This window comes from Phyllopteryx taeniolatus, chromosome 5, assembly GCF_024500385.1.
Source record: "Phyllopteryx taeniolatus isolate TA_2022b chromosome 5, UOR_Ptae_1.2, whole genome shotgun sequence".
NCBI lineage: Eukaryota > Metazoa > Chordata > Actinopteri > Syngnathiformes > Syngnathidae > Phyllopteryx > Phyllopteryx taeniolatus.
Genome location: NC_084506.1, coordinates 3844884 through 3865193, shown reverse-complemented (window position 1 = coordinate 3865193; position 20310 = coordinate 3844884). Strand labels below are relative to the sequence as shown.

The 20310-nt window shown below is 44.5% G+C and overlaps 1 protein-coding gene across 15 annotated transcripts in view; it reads right to left on the bottom strand.

Moving 5' to 3' along the window:
• Positions 1 to 2076: 2076 nt before the first annotated feature.
• Positions 2077 to 20310, bottom strand: part of ppfibp2b (PPFIA binding protein 2b) — a 93960-nt gene continuing 75726 nt past the window's right edge. For 14 of the 15 annotated variants that reach the window (XM_061772717.1, XM_061772715.1, XM_061772719.1 and 11 more), the window contains 7 exons: positions 19851 to 19962; positions 19684 to 19772; positions 19386 to 19508; positions 17050 to 17175; positions 15143 to 15331; positions 2772 to 2966; positions 2077 to 2652 (listed from right to left, as the gene is read on the bottom strand). In XM_061772717.1, coding sequence (XP_061628701.1) covers positions 2575 to 2652; positions 2772 to 2966; positions 15143 to 15331; positions 17050 to 17175; positions 19386 to 19508; positions 19684 to 19772; positions 19851 to 19962 — 912 coding nt within the window. In that variant the 3' untranslated portion in view covers positions 2077 to 2574. The remainder of the gene's footprint in view (positions 2653 to 2771; positions 2967 to 15142; positions 15332 to 17049; positions 17176 to 19385; positions 19509 to 19683; positions 19773 to 19850; positions 19963 to 20310) is intronic. The other variant, XM_061772723.1, reaches the window with a different exon arrangement.

Below are 20310 nucleotides of genomic sequence, written 5' to 3'. Positions count from 1 at the left end.
ACACAATTCATTCTGACACAATGGCCGACCTCTGATTTGTTGATATTATCCAATAATAGAAATAGAACTATGAATACAACTAAATGAAACAATATCACACTTTGTCTGAACTGGAATGAAAAACAACCCAGAGGCACTGTGCGTTCTTTTAGTAATTTTGCAAGCTGTCTTTTATTTTTCTGTACACTTTCTTTTTACATCTTTTGCTCTTCGTTTGTACTGTAAATGCTTTTAATCATTTCAAGCCCAGTGAGTTACAGTTCAGTATGAATACATTTGCCTTGACTTGCTCAGTGTGAAGGTGATTCATGTCACAGATGCTAACCACTTAAAATAAATAAGTAAATAAACCACATTAATCCATTTTGAATGCGGGTCTGTTGCTAGTATAATTTCCGATGTAGCTATTCTTCTCACATTCTCTTTTGAGCATACTGCGCAAGAAAAAGTGTGAGCTACATTCAAATTTTGCTGGTAGTTTGAAAACTGCATCGTCTATCTTTAGAGGCAGATTTTTCTATCAATTTCCTGAGTGTACATCTGGCCTTTCCCTGTATAGAAACTCCATGGTATGCGACTGCTCACTGTCAGGTTGTTGATGCTTTCAGAGAGAGTTTCAATTTTCAAAACGGAGGCCCTCGTGATCCCTATCTGCAACACACATACACATGCATGCACAAACAATTGTGAATTATGATGAACTGGGATTTGTTTCTTCAGGTTTTCATATTGTGTGTTGTTAGGCAGACTGGTCAGCCATTATGATGGCGAGGATGATGATGCAGGTTGCTAAGGTGTACTGCTGTTGGTGTGTTTTTTTTTGTTTGTTAAATGTTGTTGTATACAGTTTTAAAAAGCTTAGATTTCTTTGCCGCATGAGTCCCCCACCATATGAAATTGAGCGCTTTCATGCTGCCGTATAGCTGCAGCTCTGCATGTTCTCTTTGCAGATTGAAGTGATACTCGCTGACCTGTAATGTGTTTAAAAGCTTTGACTTCTTATCACTATAGCCTTTTCAATGTATAGTTCCCAACTCTCTTCTTTTAAAAAAGTGTGAAGCAATAACAGATTACAGTGACAGAGACAACTGAATGAATGAACAAAACATGATTGCGTATGGGTGAGGTACATAGTAATCCAAGTAGATGATGGGGTGGAGGTTGATGATTTGAAAAAAAAATTATGCAAATTGTAATAATACAATTATAACAATTGGAATAAGAATAAATATACTATGACAAGTTTAAATGCTGTTCTATAGCTTTGCAGTTTAAGCAAATGGTTACTGATTGTTGCTGCTCTTGTAAACATATTTCCTCTTGAATGTTTAAGTTAAAACTTTGTAAAAGTGATGGATGATTTGAGGTGAAAATTTTACCATTCATTATTTTATTTTTATTATTTACATCATAATTGATACTTATCAAAATAAAGTGCTAATCTGAACTTTATTTGTAACATCAGGAAATCTGCTAATACAGTACGGTATTGCTGAGGAGTAAAATTATAGTGAGACCGTTCATTGTACAGTATAATGTGTATAGACTCGTTCAAAAATTCTTTACAATAAAACTGAGTCATAAAAAACAAAGGTATTGTAAAGATCTTGTTTGTGTTTGACATTTAGAAAGTATTCAAATTGAATGTTTACAGTGTTATGTTGGAGCTGGGCGGCACGGTGGACGACTGGTTTGAGCGTCAGCCTCGCAGTTCTGAGGACCCGAGTTCAATCCCCGGCCCCGACTGTGTGGAGTTTGCATGTTCTCCCCGTGGCTGCGTGGGTTTTCTCCGGGCACTCCGGTTTCCTCCCACATCCCAAAAACATGCATGAATTGGAGACTCTAAATTGCCTGTAGGTGTGTGAGTGCGAATGGTTGTTTGTTTGTATGTGCCCTGCGATTGGCTGGCAACCAGTTCAGGGTGAACCCCGACTCCTGCCCGATGATAGCTGGGATAGGCTCCAGCACGCCTGCGACCCTAGTGAGGAGAAGCGGTTCAGAAAATAAATGGATGGATGGATGTTGGAGCTGAATACAAAAATATTTAAAGAATTGAATCAACTTCTAAACGCATGCATACACACTCTTGTTTATGTTTATTAATTCAATCTTTTGTTCAATTCCATGACATGTAGCGTTCTTCAAAGAAGCAATTAATTTTATATAAAAGGTCATACACTAGTGTCAAAGAAGAACATTGTACAAAATCAGCCTGTTTTCAAAACAACCGTTCCGTTTCATATTTGGCTCTGCAATTACATAAATAAATACACTTCTCTAATAATAAAAGCACTATGTCACAAGTTCATCTCAACCATGTGCTAGAATTGTAATCACGCTGGGAAATCAGAAGTATAAACTCACTGTATGAACTCACAAAATCATCACCACTTGGTAGAACGGCTTAATATTGTGTATCCTGCCTGAACAGTGTCACCGGGAAAGGAGGCTGAGGCGGGTTTGTTAAGCACCTGACTGTCAACACAAAGCAGACTAGATCCATCATGACAGGCGGCTGTGATTGTAGAGCCAACAGGCAGCTTTATCGGAACGTCACAGAGATCTCTTCACTTGTCACGGCACTGGGTCACACTGATGGGCTGGGTTGAGGAGCACGGGATTGGGGTGGGATGCGGGCTGAGCTATTGAGGGCTGCAAGCAAAGGAAGGAACAGCGGTAGTGATTGGCTGATGGGAAATCATGACGATATCAATGTTTTTGACACTTGAAGATGCTATGGAGAAGGGTCATTTGGTGCCGCTCAGCCACACCTGGTGCCGGGTGTGATCAGGCTGTGTGTCCAGGATGGGGCTCAGGCCTCTGAATGTATTGTTGAAGTGATGCATCTGGGTTCCGTTCACTGTTGAATGTCCCTCCAGAGGCCTGGCTGACTCAACGGGGCAAACGTAGTCTGTGGATTCATCTGACCGCCTCCGCCGCAAGTTAGAGAAGCCCAACTTTTTTGGCTGCAACAAACAAAAAGCTGTTCAATTCATTTTGTGACCATGATCGTAACTCAAAACACTTGCGTCTCCAATCATCTTTATCTTTTGAAATGAATGGAAGGTCATTAATCGGTTCCAGCCCCCCACATTTAAAAATAATATATTTTAATAAGGGAAATAAAACAATATTTTACTTTATAAAAAGGCACAGTGACCGACTGGTTAGCACGTCCCGCCTCACAGTTCTGAGGACCCAGGTTCAAATCCGGCCTCGCCTGTGTGGAGTTTGCATGTTCCCCCCCATGCCTGCGTGGGTTTCCTCCCACATCCCAAAAACACACATGGTAGGTTAATTGAAGACTCTTAAATTGCCCGTAGGTGCGAATCAGACATGCAAACACCAAAGGCATGAAAAAGATGAGAGAGAGAAAAAAAAAAAATAATTCTTCAAGCAGAAAAACTTATTTACACCGCTCAAGTACATGATGTTCAAATTTAGGATTAAAATTAAATTTGCCTCATTTCTTTGCTTTTTTTGTTCTGGTCTCCAACTTGAGCCAGGCCCATCTCCACCTGCACCTGATGCCTGCTTCAAGCTGTGCCACATGAATAGCAGCCTCCTCTTTAAGCACTCTGATTCTGGAAAAGAATTGACTACAATCATTGTCTGTTTCACTTTATTTTTACACTATTACCAACTTCAAAGGCTAACCCCACCTCTCGCCCAAAGTCAGCTGGGATAGGCTCCAGGACACCCGCGACCCTAGTGAGGATAAGCGGCACGGAAGATGAATGGGGGGATATAGTAACAACAGAATAGAATTAAAAAGAATGTGCATCACAACTAATTCTGGTGTGCGCAACTTAGCCACTGGAGTGCAGTATAATACTGCCATTTAGAAAGAAAACAGAGCAGACTTTCATAATTACTGGAGGTGACTCAATAACTGCAGTAATATTAGTTATTTTTCACAGAGAATAAAGAATATATGCCTGTGAGTATTGCAATATTGTCTGTCAACATGTGTTACTGCATCCTTTGTGTTTAAAAATCCGTTGCTTAAAGCGTTAAAACGCCGCTACATCGATGCTATTCGTCTCATCCATCTATGGTGTTTCCCATTATGTGTTAGTATTACGATAGCAGACTTATGGGAGAGTTTATACACAACATTCTCTTTCTTTTGTGTTTAGTTTGACAGAGTGGCATTAGACTGCTTGAAGTCTCTTTTTTGAAGAATTGTTTACGATCTACCTGAAACGGGGCGAGTGTGGCATAGGACCTAAATGCAGCATATTGAAACACCAGAATACAGACTGCTTTCCAACAAAAATTGGAATATCATGAAACAGTTTATTTATTTCCATATTTCCATTCAAAGCATTAAACTTTCATAGATTATAGATTCAGGGCCCACAATTTGAACAGTTTCAAGTATTTGTTTGTTTATTTTTACATAATTTGGGCTTCCAGCTCATAAAACCCACGGAATCAGGAATTCAAAAAATAAGAATTCTGTGAAGATATCAACCCAACTTGTGCAGGCCATAAATGTTTTAAACCGAGTGTCACACACAAATCATCTAGTAAACTCAACCCAGGTTTCCCCAGGTGTCAATAAATTGCTTCAGTTCAATATTGGGTTCAATATGGGGAAGACTGCAGACTTGACAACTGGGCAGAAGACCATTATTGATACCCTCCATACGATAGCAATATCAATGGAAGCATATCAATGGAAAGTCTAGTGGAAGGACAAAATGTGGCAGGAGAAGATGCACCAGCAAAAGAGATGACCGTGGGCTTCAGCGGATTATCAAACAGGGAAGATTCAAGAATCTAGCAGAGATCCAGAAAGAGTGGAATGAGGCGGGAGTCACAGCTTCAAAAACCACCACATTCAGACGCATCCGGGAGATGGGCTACAACTGTCGGGTTCCTCGGGTCAAGCCACTTCTGAGCCTGAGCTAACGTAGGAAGCGTCTCAAATGGGCCAAGGAGACGGAGGACTGGACCGTTGGCCAGTGGTTCGAGGTCCTCTTTTCCGATGAAAGTAAAGTGTGCCTTTCATTCGGGAATCAAGGTCCAACGGTTTGGAGGAAGACGAGTGAAGAACAGAACCCAGCTGCTTGAGGTCCAGTGTGAAATATCCAGTCAGTCAGTCATGATTTGGGGTGCAATGTCCAGTGCAGGTCTTGGTACACTGTGCTTTCTTAAATCCAAGGTCACCGCAACAGTCTACCAGAATGTTTTAGAGGACCTCATGATTCCTTCTGCTTGCAACATACTTGGCCAGTAAAGTTGATTCTGATTCTGAGTTGACTTCACTGCCATCATAAAGTGAGTGCTATTATCTTAAACTTTTTAGTTAAAGCAAAAAAACAAAACAAAACAAACAAAAAAAATCAGCCGAATGACTGCTCATAGCTTGAGAAACTCCTTAGTTGGGTCACTTGTACCTCAAGCCACCACTGTATAATACAAATTTACAAGGCCCAGACAAGGTTGTAAGTCCAAACATACTGTAGAAGGTGCACATTCAGCTTGAACATTACTGTAATATTTCATGTATAATGCACATTTTTCCCCAAATTTTTTTTCAAAAGTTAACAGTGCGCATTATACATAGGTATAGGGGAAAATGGGAAAGAAAAAAAAACTTTCACATTTTATAAATGTATGCAGCCATCTAGAGGTTATGAAAAAGCTTTACATTTTCATTCTAATATGCCACCGCCACCTAGTGGTTATGAAAAAGGTGTAGCCTACACTTTCATTCCAATCTTCTTCTTCTTCTTTTCCTTTCGGCTTGTCCCGTTAGGGGTCGCCACAGCGCGTCATCCTTTTCCATGAGAGCCTATCTCCTGCATCCTCCTCTCGAACACCAACTGCCATCATGTCTTCCCTCACGACATCCATCAACCTTCTCTTTGGTCTTCCTCTAGCTCTCTTGCCTGGCAGCTCCATCCTCATCATCCTTCTACCAATATACTCACTCTCTCTCCTCTGGACGTGTCCAAACCATTGAAGTCTGCTCTCTCTAACTTTGTCTCCAAAACATCGAACCTTGGCTGTCCCTCTGATGAGCTCATTTCTAATTTTATCCAACCTGGTCACTCCGAGAGCGAACCTCAACATCTTCATTTCCGCCACCTCCAGCTCTGCTTCCTGTTTTCTCTTCAGTGCCACTGTCTCTAATCCATACATCATGGCTGGCCTCACCACTGTTTTATAAACTTTGCCCTTCATCCTAGCAGAGACTCTTCTGTCACATAACACACCTGACACCTTCCTCCACCCGTTCCAACCTGCTTGGACCCGTTTCTTCACTTCCTGACCACACTCACCATTGCTCTGGACGGTTGACCCCAAGTATTTAAAGTCCTCTACCCTTGGCATCTCTTCTCCCTGTAGCCTCATTCTTCCCCCACCCCCCTTCTCATTCATGCACATATATTCTGTTTTACTTCGGCTAATCTTCATTCCTCTTCTTTCCAGTGCATGCCTCCATCTTTCTAACTGTTCCTCCAGCTGCTCCCTGCTTTCACTGCAGATCACAATGTCATCTGCAAACATCATGGTCCACGGGGATTCCAGTCTAACCTCATCTGTCAGCCTATCCATCACCACTGCAAAAAGGAAGGGGCTCAGGGCTGATCCCTGATGCAGTCCCACGTCCACCTTAAATTCTTCTGTCACACCGACAGCACACCTCACCGCTGTTCTGCTGCCCTCGTACATGTCCTGTATTATTCTAACATACTTCTCTGCCACTCCAGACTTCCGCATGCAGTACCACAGTTCCTCTCTGGGTACTCTGTCATAGGCTTTCTCTAGATCTACAAAGACACAATTGTAGCTCCTTCTGACCTTCTCTGTGCTTTTCCATCAACATCCTCAAGGCAAATAATGCATCTGTGGTACTCTTTCTAGGCATGAAACCATACTGTTGCTCGCAAATACTCACTTCTGTCCTGAGTCTAGCCTCCACTACTCTTTCCCATAACTTCATTGTGTGGCTCATCAACTTTATTCCTCTATAGTTGCCACAGCTCTGCACATCACCTTTGTTCTTAAAAATGGGCACCAGTACACTTTTCCTCCATTCCTCAGGCATCTTCTCACGCACTAGAATTCTATTGAACAAGCTGGTCAAAAACTCCACAGCCACCTCTCCTAGATGCTTCCATACCTCCACAGGTATGTCATCAGGACCAACTGCCTTTCCATTTTTCATTCTCTTTAATGCCTTTCTAACTTCCCCCTTACTAATCATTGCCACTTCCTGGTCCACCACACTTGCCTCTTCTACTCTCCCTTCTCTATCATTTTCCTCATTCATCAACTCCTCGAAGTATTCTTTCCATCTACCTAGCACACTGCTGGCACCAGTCAACATATTTCCATCTCTATCCTTAATCACCCTAACCTGCTGCACATCCTTCCCATCTCTATCCCTCTGTCTGGCCAGCCTGTATAGATCCTTTTCTCCTTCTTTAGTGTCCAACCTGCCATACATGTCATCATATGCCTCTTGTTTTGCCTTTGCCACCTCTACCTTTGCCCTGTGTCGCATCTCAATGTATTCCTTTCGCCTCTCCTCGGTCCTCTCAGTGTCCCACTTCTTCTTAGCTAACCGTTTTCCTTGTATGATTTCCTGTACTGTGAGGTTCCACCACCAAGTCTCCTTCTCTCCTTTCCTGCCAGAAGATACACCAAGTACTCTCCTGCCTGCTTCTCTGATCACCTTGGCTGCAGTGGTCCAGTCTTCTGGAAGCTCTTCCCGTCCACCGAGAGCCTGTCTCACCTCTTCCCGAAAAGCTGCACAACACTCGTCCTGTCTCAGCTTCCACCACATGGTTCTCTTCTCTGCCTTTGTCTTCCTAATTTTCCTCCCCACCACCAGAGTCATCTTACACACCACCATCCTATGCTGTCTAGCCACACTCTCCCCTACCACTACCTTACAGTTGGTAACCTCCTTCAGATTACATCGTCTGCACAAGATGTAATCCACCTGTGTGCTTCTACCTCCGCTCTTGTAGGTCACCCTATGTTCGTGCCTCTTCTGGAAAAAAGTGTTCACTACAGCCATTTGCATCCTTGTTGCAAAGTCTACCACCATCTGTCCCTCCAAGTTCCTTTCCTGGATACCGTACTTACCCATCACTTCTTCATCACCCTTATTACCTTCACCAACATGTCCATTACAATCTGCACCAATTACGACTCTCTCTCTGTCTGGGATGCTCAGAACTACATCATCTAGCTCCTTCCAGAATTTCTCTTTCACCTCTAGGTCACATCCTACCTGTGGGGCATAGCCACTAATCACATTACACATAACACCCTCAATTTCAAATTTCAGCCTCATCACTCGATCTGATACTCTTTTCACCTCCAAGACATTCTTAGCCAACTCTTCTTTTAAAATAACCCCGACTCCATTTCTCTTCCCATCTACACCATGGTAAAATAATTTAAACCCTGCCCCTAAACTTCTAGCCTTACTGCCTTTCCACCTGGTCTCCTGGACACACAATATATCAACCTTTCTCCTAATCATCATGTCAACCAACTCCCGAGATTTTCCTGTCATAGTCCCAACATTCAAAGTCCCCACATTCAGTTCTAGGCTCTGTGTTTTCCTCTTCTCTTTCTGCCGAAGAACCCGCTTTCCACCTCTTCTTCTTCTTCTTCTTTGACTTCGACTTCGACCCACAGTAGCTGAATTTCCAACAGCGCCCTGCAGGTTGACGGCGCCGGTGGCGAACGTTGTTAACCCGGCCCACGACCGATCCGGTATGGAATTCTTTGGATGAACGCTCATATTTGTTTGGCAAGGTTTTAAGCCGGATGCCCTTCCTGACGCAACCCTCTGCATTTATCCGGGCTTGGGACCGGCCTACAGTTTGCACTGACTTGTGCCCCCCATAGGGCTGCATTCTACACTTTCATTCCAATATGATAGGCATATGACTGCATATATGTACAGTTGTGCTCAAAAGTTTACATACCCTGGCAGAATTTGTGAAATATTATTTTTTTTAAATATGACTGATGACTGAACAACAACCATTATTAATTTATTTATGGTTATGTTTTGTTTAATGACAATGCTTCTCTGAAATGCTTGACTGTTTAATTTGAATCCCATTAAAATAAAATTGTGTTTCGCCTGCCACTTCATGTTTTCTTTAAAGAATTGTACCCATCTTACAAATTCTGCCTGGGTAATCAAACATGAGCACAACTGTGTGTTTTCTCATTTACTCAATATAAGAAGGGCTGTGAATTTCAAAATAAGAGCAAGTAAATAAAAAAAGAAAGTATTACGTGTTAAATAAAAAAAAAAAAAATAAAGTGCTTAGCTTCAGAATAATTCTTGGAAAAAAAACTAACAAAATACAGATAATACTTAATGTTTTGATCATATGGGTAGAACCAAAATCAGGCGTTGTAAAAATGCATTATACAAAGGTAGAAGGGTTTTCCAGAATTTTGAGGTCAACTTTGGGGGTGCATATTATACATGGGTGCGCAGTATACATGAGAAATTATGGTATTTATCAACAGATTAAATAGAACTAATTCTTGCCCAATATTTTGCTTAAATTGGGGTTCATTTTTTCCTGTACACTTGCCTTCATTTAGTAATCCTCTATTGTGGACATCTTCAAATGGTGGTCCGGACCGAGTCAAGGTCTCATGCGGACCCAAGGTCAATTGCTGTTAAATAAAGACAATGTGCGCCATCACACGGCGTCTTTTTCTCCCACAGGCTGCTGTCACAGACTGCGTACAAGTAAAAAGAGGGAGTGTAAACAAATGGTTTGATTGGCTCAGTTAATCAAATCGTTTGTTTACCAGTGAGATTTGTGGAAGCGATTTGCCGGAGAAGATGAGGGCGGCATAGCCCGTTTCAAAGTTTGCAAAGTTGACGCAGAAAAGAGACTTTTTAAAAATTAATGGACAGACCGTCCGTCCATCCATTTTCCGTCCTGCTTACCCTCCCTAAGGTCGGACTGGTACGTTTCTATTGCTTCGCAAGCTCACTCAAAATCATTGTGTCTCATTTGTTGAGAAACTGTGGCTTTAATAGAAAGCGGGAATGTTAAGCACTTCCAAATGAAACAGAAATCCTTAGACCATCCACAGTACCCGTTGACCATAACTCGCAAGATATCCAATGTGAGAGCCCAGAACAGCAGACCCTACATGACTCAATTCCACAAAGAGCAAATGAATCTTCCCTTCAGCTAGTGTGGATTTTGGGGCAACATAAATAAGTATTTAATGACGTTTCAGTCATAAAGGAATGTGTCAATGCAGCTGCGAGACATTACTTGGAGGTAAACAAAATATTTTTTTACTTGAAATGTGCATCTATGTGGTCTGATTTACTTGAACAGGCTTCATTTGCCTGTTCAGTGTTACTGCAAATTTAGACTTGAGATGCCTGTGCTGCTTTCAAATTGTTTTCCAGCCTTTTTTTGTTGCATTAAAATACAGTATAATTGGTACTGAAATACAGAGCTGACGTGTTTGTGCCTGTTTACTAGATATTTAAGTTACTGGTGTTCTTTGCTTTTAAATGGGAACCGTTTTAATAGTTAATAGTGGATGTGTGTGTTTAAAAAACACTGTATTTGTGTGTTTTGAGGAATACATTTCTTCTTGTTCTTGCACCTTAAGTAGTATCAAAATATTAATTTATGGTATAGACATTACTTTTTTCATGGAAAACAAAACATATTAGCAAAACCACAAATGTGAAAAGTTAAAAGAAGGTGCCATTTTGATATCGTTTGACAGGTTGGCTGAGCGGCGGCACGGTGGACGACTGGTTGGCACGTCCGCCTCACAGTTCAATGTTCGTTGCATTCAAATCTGGGTTCCGGCCTTTCTGTGTGGAGTTTGTAATTTCTCCCCGTGCCTGTGTGGGTTTTCTCACAAAATCATGAATGGTAGGTTAACTGAAAACACAAAATTCCCCGTACGAGTGGATGTGAGAGTGATATGAATGCTTGTTTGTTTATATGTGCTATACGACTGGCTGGTGACCAGTTCGCCCAAAGTCCGCTGCGATAGGCTCCAGCACACTCGTGACCTTAGTGAGAATAAGCGACACAGAAAATGGATGGATGGATGGGTGGGTCGGTTACGCAAATTGAAACATTGCGGTCAGGACCTTTGCCTTAAAAAATCCTTAGCAAGCTGACCCCATCCATCCATCCATCCATCCATCCATCCATCCTTCCATCCATTTTCTACCGCTTATCGCGGGGGCAGTACCTTTAGCAGGGACGCCCAGACTTCCCTCTCCCCAGCCCCTTCATCCAGCTCTTCTGGGGGAATCCCGATGAGTTCCCAGGCCAGCCGAGAGACAGAGTCTCTCCAGCGTGTACTGGATCGTCCCTGGTGTCTCCTCCCGGTGGGATGTGCCCGGAACACCTCACCAGGGAGGCGTCCGGGAGGCATCTGAATATTGTTCTTTCGGTTCGGTGAGGGTAGGAACTTAGATCGACCAGTAAATTGAGAGCGTCTCCTTTCGGCATAGCTCCTTCTTTACCACAACGGACCAATACAAAGTCCGCATTACTGCAGCAGCTGCACCGATCCACCTGTCGATCTCCCGTTCCATTCTTCCCTCACTCTTGAACAAGACCCCAAGATACTTGAACTCCTCCACTTGGGGCAGGATCTCATCCCTGACCAGGAGAGGGCACGCCACCCTTTTCCGACTGAGGACCATGTTCTCAGATTTGGAAGTGCTGAAGCATCCCAGCTGCTTGACACACGGCTGTGAACCGCTCCAATGAGAGTTGGAGATCACGGCTTGATGAAGCCAACATAATCTGCAAAAAGCAGATATGCAATACTGAGGCCGCCAAACCGGACCCCCTCTACGCCTCGGCTGCGCCTAGAAATTATGTCCATAAAAATTATGAACAGAATCGGTGACAAAGGGACGGAGGAGTCCAACCCTCACCGGAAACTAATCAGACTTACTGCTGGCAATGCGGACCAAATTCTGACACCGGTCGTACAGGGACTGAATAGACGTATCAGGGGGTTCGGTACCCCATACTCACGAAGCACCACAAAACACATGTACACTGGTTGGGCGAACTCCCATGCACCCTCGAGGACCCTGCCGAGGGTGTAGAGCTGGTCCACTGTTCCACGGCCAGGACGAAAACCACACTGCTCCTCCTGAATCTAAGATTCGACTTCCCGACGGACCCTCCTCTCCAGCACCCCTGACTAGACTTTACCAGAGAGGCTGAGGAGTGTGATCCCCCTGTCGTTGGAACTTCTTAAAAAGGGGGACCACCACCCCATTCTGCCAATCCAGAGGCACTGTCCCCGATGTCCACGCGATGTTGCAGAGGTGTGTCAACCAGGACAGCCTCACAACATCCAGAGCCTTTAGGAACTCCGGCCGAATCTCATTCACCCCCGGGGCCTTGCCACCGAGGAGCTTTTTAACCACTTCGGTGATCTCAACCCGAGAGATAGGAGAGCCCACCTCAGAGAACCCAGACTCTGCTTCCTCATGGGAAGGCGTGTCGGTGGAATTGAGGAGGTCTTTGATGTATTCTCCCCACCGGCTCACAGCGTCCCGAGTCGATGTCAGTAGCGCCCCATCCCCACTATACACAGTGTTTATGGTGCACTGTTTCCCCCTCCTGATACGCTGGATGGTGGACCAGAATTTCCTCGAAGCCGTCCGGAAGTCTTTCTCCATGGCCTCACCGAACTCCTCCCATGCCCGAGTTTTTGCTTCAGCGACCACCAAACCTGCATTGCGCTTGGCCAGCCGGTACCCATCAGCTGCCTCAGGAGTCGCACAGGCCAAAAAGGCTCGATAGGACTCCTCCTTCAGCTTGACGGCATCCCTCACCGTTGGTGTCAACCAACGGGTTCGGGGATTGCCGCCACGACAGGCACCAACCACCTTACGGCCACACCTCCGGTCGGCCGCCTCAGCAATGGAGGCGCGGAACATGGTCCACTCTGACTCGATGTCCCCCAGAACATGAGCAAAGTTCTGTCAGAGGTGGGAGTTGAAACTCCTTCTGACAGGGGATTCTGCCGGACGTTACCAGTACACCCTCACAATACGTTTGGGCCTGCAACGTCGGACCGGCATCTTCCTCCACCATCAGAATCAGAATCATCTTTATTTGCCAAGTATGTCCAAAACACACGAGGAATTTGTCTCCGGTAGTTGGAGCCGCTCTAGTACAACAGACAGTCAATTTACAGAACACTGTGGAGACAAAGACATTGACAAAAAACAATTGTGCAAAAAGATGCAGAGTCCTCTAGCAGAGCAGTTCGAATGACTAATATTGCAATAGTCCGGTGCAATGACCATTGTGCAAGGGGCGCTGAGACTTCAAGGAGTGCATGCGGTTTAAAGTGACGAGTAGTGCGATAATCTGGGACAATGTTGGTTGTGCAAATGTTACAGATACTCCTCAATCAGTGTGCAAATGGAGCATATGCTACTCTGGCATGAGTAGCCAGTATATGCAAATAGTGCAGCATGGCGAGACAACTACAGTGAGTGCACGAGTAATACATAATTGGCCCCACAGAAATGTGACAACGAACTCAAGTAAAAAAATTGCCATCTTGTTGTAATGGAATTATAGGTTAGGTGTTTAAGAAGTTGATCGCAAGAGGGAAGAAGCTGTTGGAATGTCTACTAGTTCTAGTAGTTCGGTAGCGCCTACCTGCGGGAAGGAGCTGGAAGAGCTGGTGACCGGGGGTGCGGAGGGTCCGAGAGGATTTTGCACGCCCTTGTCTTAGTTCTGGCAGCGTGCAAGTCCTCAAGAGTGGGTAGGGGGGTGCCGACAATCCTTTCAGCAGTTTTGATTGTCCATCGGAGCAAACTCACCACCAGGTGGTGATCAGTTGACAGCTCCGCCCCTCTCTTCACCAGAGTGTCCAAGATATGCAGCCGCAAATCCGATGACACGACCACAAAGTCGATCATCGACCGAGGGTGTCCTGGTGCCAAGTGTGCGTGTGGACACCCTTATGCTTGAACATGGTGTTCGTTATGGACAATCCGTGATGAGCACCGAAGGACAGAACACCGCTTGGGTTCTGAGCAGGGGTGGGCGTTCCTCCCAATCACGCCCTTCCAGGTCTCACTGTCATTGCCCACGTGAGCATTGAAGTCCCTCATCAGAACGATGGAGTCCCCAGCGGGAGCGCTCTCCAGCACCCCCTCTAAGGACTCCAAAAAGGGCGGGTACTCTGAACTACTGTTTGGTGAATAGGCACAAACAACAGTCAGGACCCGTCCGCCCACCCAAAGGCGGAGGGAGGCTACCCTCTCGTCCATCGGGATGAACCCCAACGTACAGGCGCCAAGCCGGGGGGCAATAACTATACCCACACCTGCTCGGCGCCTCTCACCGTGGGCAACTCCAGAGTGGAGGAGAGTCCAACCCCTCTCAAGAGGACTGGTACCAGAGCCCAAGCCGTGTGTAAAGGCGAGCCCGACTATATCTAGTCGGAACTTCTCAACCTCACACACGAGCTCGGGCTCCTTCCCTGCCAGAGAGGTGACATTCCACGTCCCTAGAGCCAGCTCCTGTAGCCGGGGATCGGATCGCCAAGTTCCCACTGCACCCGACCCCTATGCCCCTTCCACAGGTGGTGAGCCCATGGGAAGACCTGACCCCACTGAATTTTAATTGAAGATCCCTGCTCTATTAGCATGACAAGTACTATTCCCTCTCTACTTCCCTGTTGGTGGGAGAAAGTTCCCCAACCACATGTACACATGGGTTTGCATATTTTATTGAAATAAATACATTATTGAAGCAGCAGTGGAGGGTTAGGAACAAAGTATTCAAAGTCATATAAAGGACAACCACAAGCTCCAGTTGTACAGTATGTGCCCGTTTCTTTCGTTGGTAGGAACAGTGGAGGGGATTGCAGCTGAGCCTTGAAGCTGTGAGGAGGAGCAGAGAAGTTCCTGCCTCGCTTTATCACACTGCAAATGCTTAGAGCTTAAACGGAGCTGACGCAACCAGGCCTTGCAGAGATAAAGGTGCTTTATTCCCCACGCAACGGAAGAGAGGAGTGGGTTCCTCTTACATAACTGTATTTTGACCTCTTTTTTTTCTCTGTAATATACAGTAGTGCCTTAACCTTCCTCGTACTCTCTCACCTTTACTTTGGCAGTGATGCTGAGGGGTGTGTAGTTCACTGCCTCTGTGTACTCTCTCTTCTCCTGCTGGGCCTGTGCTCCCACCAGTTTGCTGAAGTTGGTGGTTAAGTGGCGTCTCAGCAGTGTTTTCTGAGGAGGGATGTTAAGCAGCATGGCCAGCGAATCGGAATTAAACCGAGGCTCCAGCATCTATTGGAAAAGAGGCATGAGACACTTAAGTTCATGCGATACTTAAGTTCATTGCTCAACTTAACTACTGTATTTTCACGACCATACGGCAGACTTAAAAGTCTTAAATTTCCTCCAAAATGGACGGGGCGCCTTATAATGCGGCGCACCTTATGTGTGCACCGAGTTCCAAAATCTATAAATGTTGTTGTGTGATGAGCGCTCCGCTTGACTAACTGGGACCATTAGCTGGCGACACGCTGCTTATATAGAGGAAGGCGGACGTGACTGAGGACAGCATGCGGACGTAAAGGGGGAAGGGTGCACGTGACAGAGGACGCTAAAGACACGCCCCCAGTAGGTATATAGTTCCGGTATGTGCATCGGTTTGGCTAAGGACCCCTAAAAATGACTGCGGTCAAGCCAGCCTCCACTTGTAAAGTAGCAGTCAAGCCAGCCGCCCTAATTTTCTTCATACGAGGCATTACGGTAATAGGTCGCCAACTCGTGGCGAAAGCCACCTTCAAAATAAAAGCCTCCCAATAATACGGACGTATCTCACAGTCGCCAATGGGCGACTGCTGCCTCGCATGGCAGCAGTCGCCCATTGGTTTATGAATGTGTGTGTGAATGTGAGGCTTTGTAAAGCGCTTTGGGCACTGATGATGTAGATAAAGCGCTATATAAGTGCAGTCCAGTTACCATTTATTTTTCATAAGATACCAAATAAACTACATTTTTAATGTATCTCAAGATTCTAATTAACTTTGGTGGTTGCATTCCTTAACCGAAGAGTACTGACGTCTGTATTATTGGGAAGCTTTTATTTTGAAGGTGGCTTTCATCTTGAGTTGGCGACCTATTACGCGACACGCTTACGAAGCACAGCTTAAACTGCAAGCTATCAGTTACACGGAGGAACATGGGAATCGAGCAGCCGCGAGAGAATTCAAGATCAACGAATCCATGGTTCGCAAGTGGAGGAAGCAGGAAAACGAGCTTTGCCAAGTCAAGAAGACAAAGCTGAGTTTCCAGGGAAACAAGGCGAGGTGGCCCGAGTTGGAAGACCAACTCGAGCAATGGATTAATGAGCAAAGAACAGCTGGGAGAAGCGTCTCTACAGTCACCATTCGACTGAGTGCAATAACTTGGGCGTTAAAAAGTGAAGTTGCGAGCGGCGTGAGAGCGATGGATGACAGATGGCGAACAGAGCTTTACTAAGACTAGGAGGCAGCGCCGGGCGAGTTACGCCACAATTTGTGAATGGATTGTGGATGCTTGGGCTAATATGTCTGCTTGCACTGTTGTTCGAGCTTTCGGAAAAGCCGGCATCATTTCTGAGGAGCCGCACGGCAACGAGACTGACTCGGAGTCAGTCTCGACAATGACGAGAGGGAACCTGGCGTGTTTGATGGAGAACTTGCCCAGCTGTTCATTTCGGATACAGAACATGAGGACTTTGATGGATTTGTGGATGAGGATTGATCAAAACATAACGTGAGTACATTGTTAAATACTTTAATAAAGTGCAACCAAACTCACTTTTGCTCCCGCTGCCTTTTTAAAAACATTGTTTTAGCGTGCATGCATGCTACCGTATGTTTTACCATGCTTGCGCCCAATAATATGGTGCGCCTTATGTATGTGTTAAATACAGAAATATACCCCGTAACAGAGACTGCGTCTTTTAATACGGTGCCTTATGGTCGTGAAAATACGGTACGTGTGAGCATACTTACTATTAGTCCTCCATGAACTCCACTGCCCCTCAAGTTTGGAGCGTACTCTGCCAGGTCCACAGATCTTAGCCACTCCATGACTCGGTGGTTAGACCACTGGACCACCTCACTGGGAATGAATTTGTTCTAAAAGACACACACAAACACATTCTTGGTTAATATACTTACCAATCAACCTGTTCCGCATATGGTTAGCAATTCTGCTTCTCAGTCAAATGTCCTGGATGTTTACAACATCCGAGTGGCAGCCGGTAAGACGGCACTCTATGTAACGTGAGAGACGGTTGATGTTCTTTAGTGGGTGCTACTTTTTTGATTAGCACCCCAGTTGGCATATTCATCTTTGCTGGTCTCAGCAGCTAACTCTTTAATGCCAATGTAGGAGACCAGCATCTAGGACAGGGGTGGGCAAACATTTTGGCTCAGGGGCCACATTGACTTTTAAAATTTGACAGGCAGGCCAAGCCAGGACCATATGCTTACATATCACAAAAACAAAAAAAAAAGGCATTGTAGTGTTAATACTTTTAATGGGAACAGTGTTGTTTTGTTGATCACCTTTTTTTTTTGCCATCGCATCAAAGTCTGGTGTTAGTTTTGTTGTGGCAATTCTCAGAACACATCTGAGGTGTTCGTCACTCAGCTGGGATCTGTAGGATGTTTTGCTGGTGTTCATCACACTAAAAGTCTTTTCACACACATATGCAGAGCCAAACACCACCAGCATCCTTTGTGCCATCTTCTGGATTTTTGGAAATTTTTCTGCGCTTAATGAAGCATAAAACTCATCCAGTTTGAGAGTTGAACTTCTTTTTTAAGACAGTATCACATTGGAGATCAATCAGTTCCATCTGCAGGTCCCATGGCGCTGTTTCAGGGTCTTGTGTGACTGAATCTTGGATGGCACATTGTCAGATAAACGTGTTTTGCTGAGCCTGCAAGCTTAATTATAACCGCTGAGCCGTAGCCATCAATTCCTGTGTTGATTGGCTGTTAGCATAATCAGCATGCGTGGTCGAAAAGTGACGGCTGATGTTATATTCCTCTAAAACCACAATGGTTTCTTAACAAATTAGACATACAGCCTTTGACCATACTTCAGTGAAAAAGTATTTAGTAGTCCATTCTATATTAAACACTCGGCACTAACTGTTGACTTTTCTTTTCTTTGGCCCACTTATGGTTGAAGAAGGGTTCAGAGCAGTAGCAGAGTAAAAACAGAACAGCCAAAGGCAAGTCAATGTATCACTGTACCTACTGCACTACCTGGTGGAATCACTGGGCATGACACGACACCCTGGTGGAACCACTGGGCATTAGAGCACAACCTGGTGGAACCACTCGGCATTACAGGACAAGGTCAAATGCAGTCATGATTTTTTTATATGATTTGGGTGATTCTGTACCAATCTTTGGCGGGCCGGATTGAAATTATCAACGGGCCGGATGTGGCCCGCGGGCCGTAGTTTGTCCACCCTGATCTAGGATCTAACGTAATTATAGTTTACCATCCATTGTTTTTCTTTTCTTTTTGCAAGGTCTCTCTCTACTTAGGTAGAGGTCACTATTTAAGTGAGTTATTGTAGGTAGTCATAGTCTCAACAACTGGGCTTTTGAGAGGAGAGCCAAATAGAATTCCACTGAGGATGAGAAAAAAAGTTGTTTGCGGACCCGCAGACTACAACATTGCCACATTAAATGTTTAAAGCAATCTTGGATCTTCTCCCCTCATACCTGCAGATTATCCGGCAGAAAAACTCTGGCAGTTGTGGGTCTCTATCCTAGCCCCTCATGCTTTTAACGGTACGTAAGATCCGCACTGTGCTGGGGAAACATATTTTTAAACATGCAGCTCCTTTCTTATGGAACAATCGTTAGCTACAGCTGAAACTGAAGGATCTGGTCTCACTGAACACTTAAAAAATACTTTTAAGCAGCTTGGAGGCCAAAACATCAGGCTGACGATGCTTCATTTAATTTGGTTTTAAAGAGTTTGGATGTTGTAAAACTGCTGATTGTTCTATAAAGAGATTATTTGTCTGAATGTTTTTAGCTTGTCCTGTCAAGCCTGCTTTATGTCTGTTGCCTGTCATGACCAGGACACTATTGTAAAAGAGATTTTTAATCTCAATGAGGTTTTCCTGGCTAAATAAAGGTTAAATGAAAATGATGAGTCTTCTTTCTGAGCACTGCTGAGGTGCAGAAGCCCCCACAACGACACCTCTGCGTTTGAAATGTGGATAATTGCATGCAATTAATACGCAGCAGAGTAAAATAGAATTTCCGTCTCATCCATTATTGGTTGTTTGACCAATATGCACATATTTCATACTGACCTCAGTCCCAGGCCTGCGCTTGAGGCAGTAAGGGTTGAACTTGTTAACATGTAGAACATGAATGGCACACTTGATGCTGAGATGATGCAGTTGGCTGGTCACTTTTAGGACTAACAAGTCATTCTGAGACAAAGAGAGATTTTACTCCAGCTTTATACCACAACAATGTCCAGTTTTCTCATACAGAGCTACAGATTGAGTCACACATCGACATGCCAATGAACAGATTTAATTTTACATCAGAGAACGCCTTCAAATTTATAGTTTGACCTGATTGTTTTTGTTCCGTAACACTTACCACAGTAAGGTACTGCAACATCTGTCCATCCACTCTTCCTTCATTGAATTGGTCTTTGTACTGAGGAAGGCCAATGTCATCTAGCCAGCCTTCGGAACATCACTTCACATTAACTTCAAGTATTATTGTCACGAGGAAAAAATAAATCCCTAGTGCTTTGTACATACGAGTGACCCAGAGGTAATCAAGCTCTGCAGACTTCTCATGCTGCTTGCTAGTCAACGTCTTCATGGATAAATGGAGTTTCTTCCTGTGCAATGGATTTTTCATGACCATTTCCTAGAGATCGGAAAAGGTGGAATTCATTTTTTGTCACAGCTATGTCTGACAGTGAGGACATTAAAACTGCACCTGCAAAAGATATTTTTTTTTTTAAAACACCATCCTGAAGAAAGAGACAGAGTGGATAAAGCGCAGGGAGGTGTGAGGAAGATGACGTGACATTGTTGAAGGTGGAACAAAAGAGCAGGCTGAAAAGCAAAGACAGGTGTTACTAAATGCCAACTGAACAGACCAACAACAACAGCGATGAGACAGGTACAACTAAAAACAATTAACATGCCTTGCACAAGATAAGCCTGACAGCTAAATGACCAGATGATTCAGAAATTGTTCATAGTTGCTTTG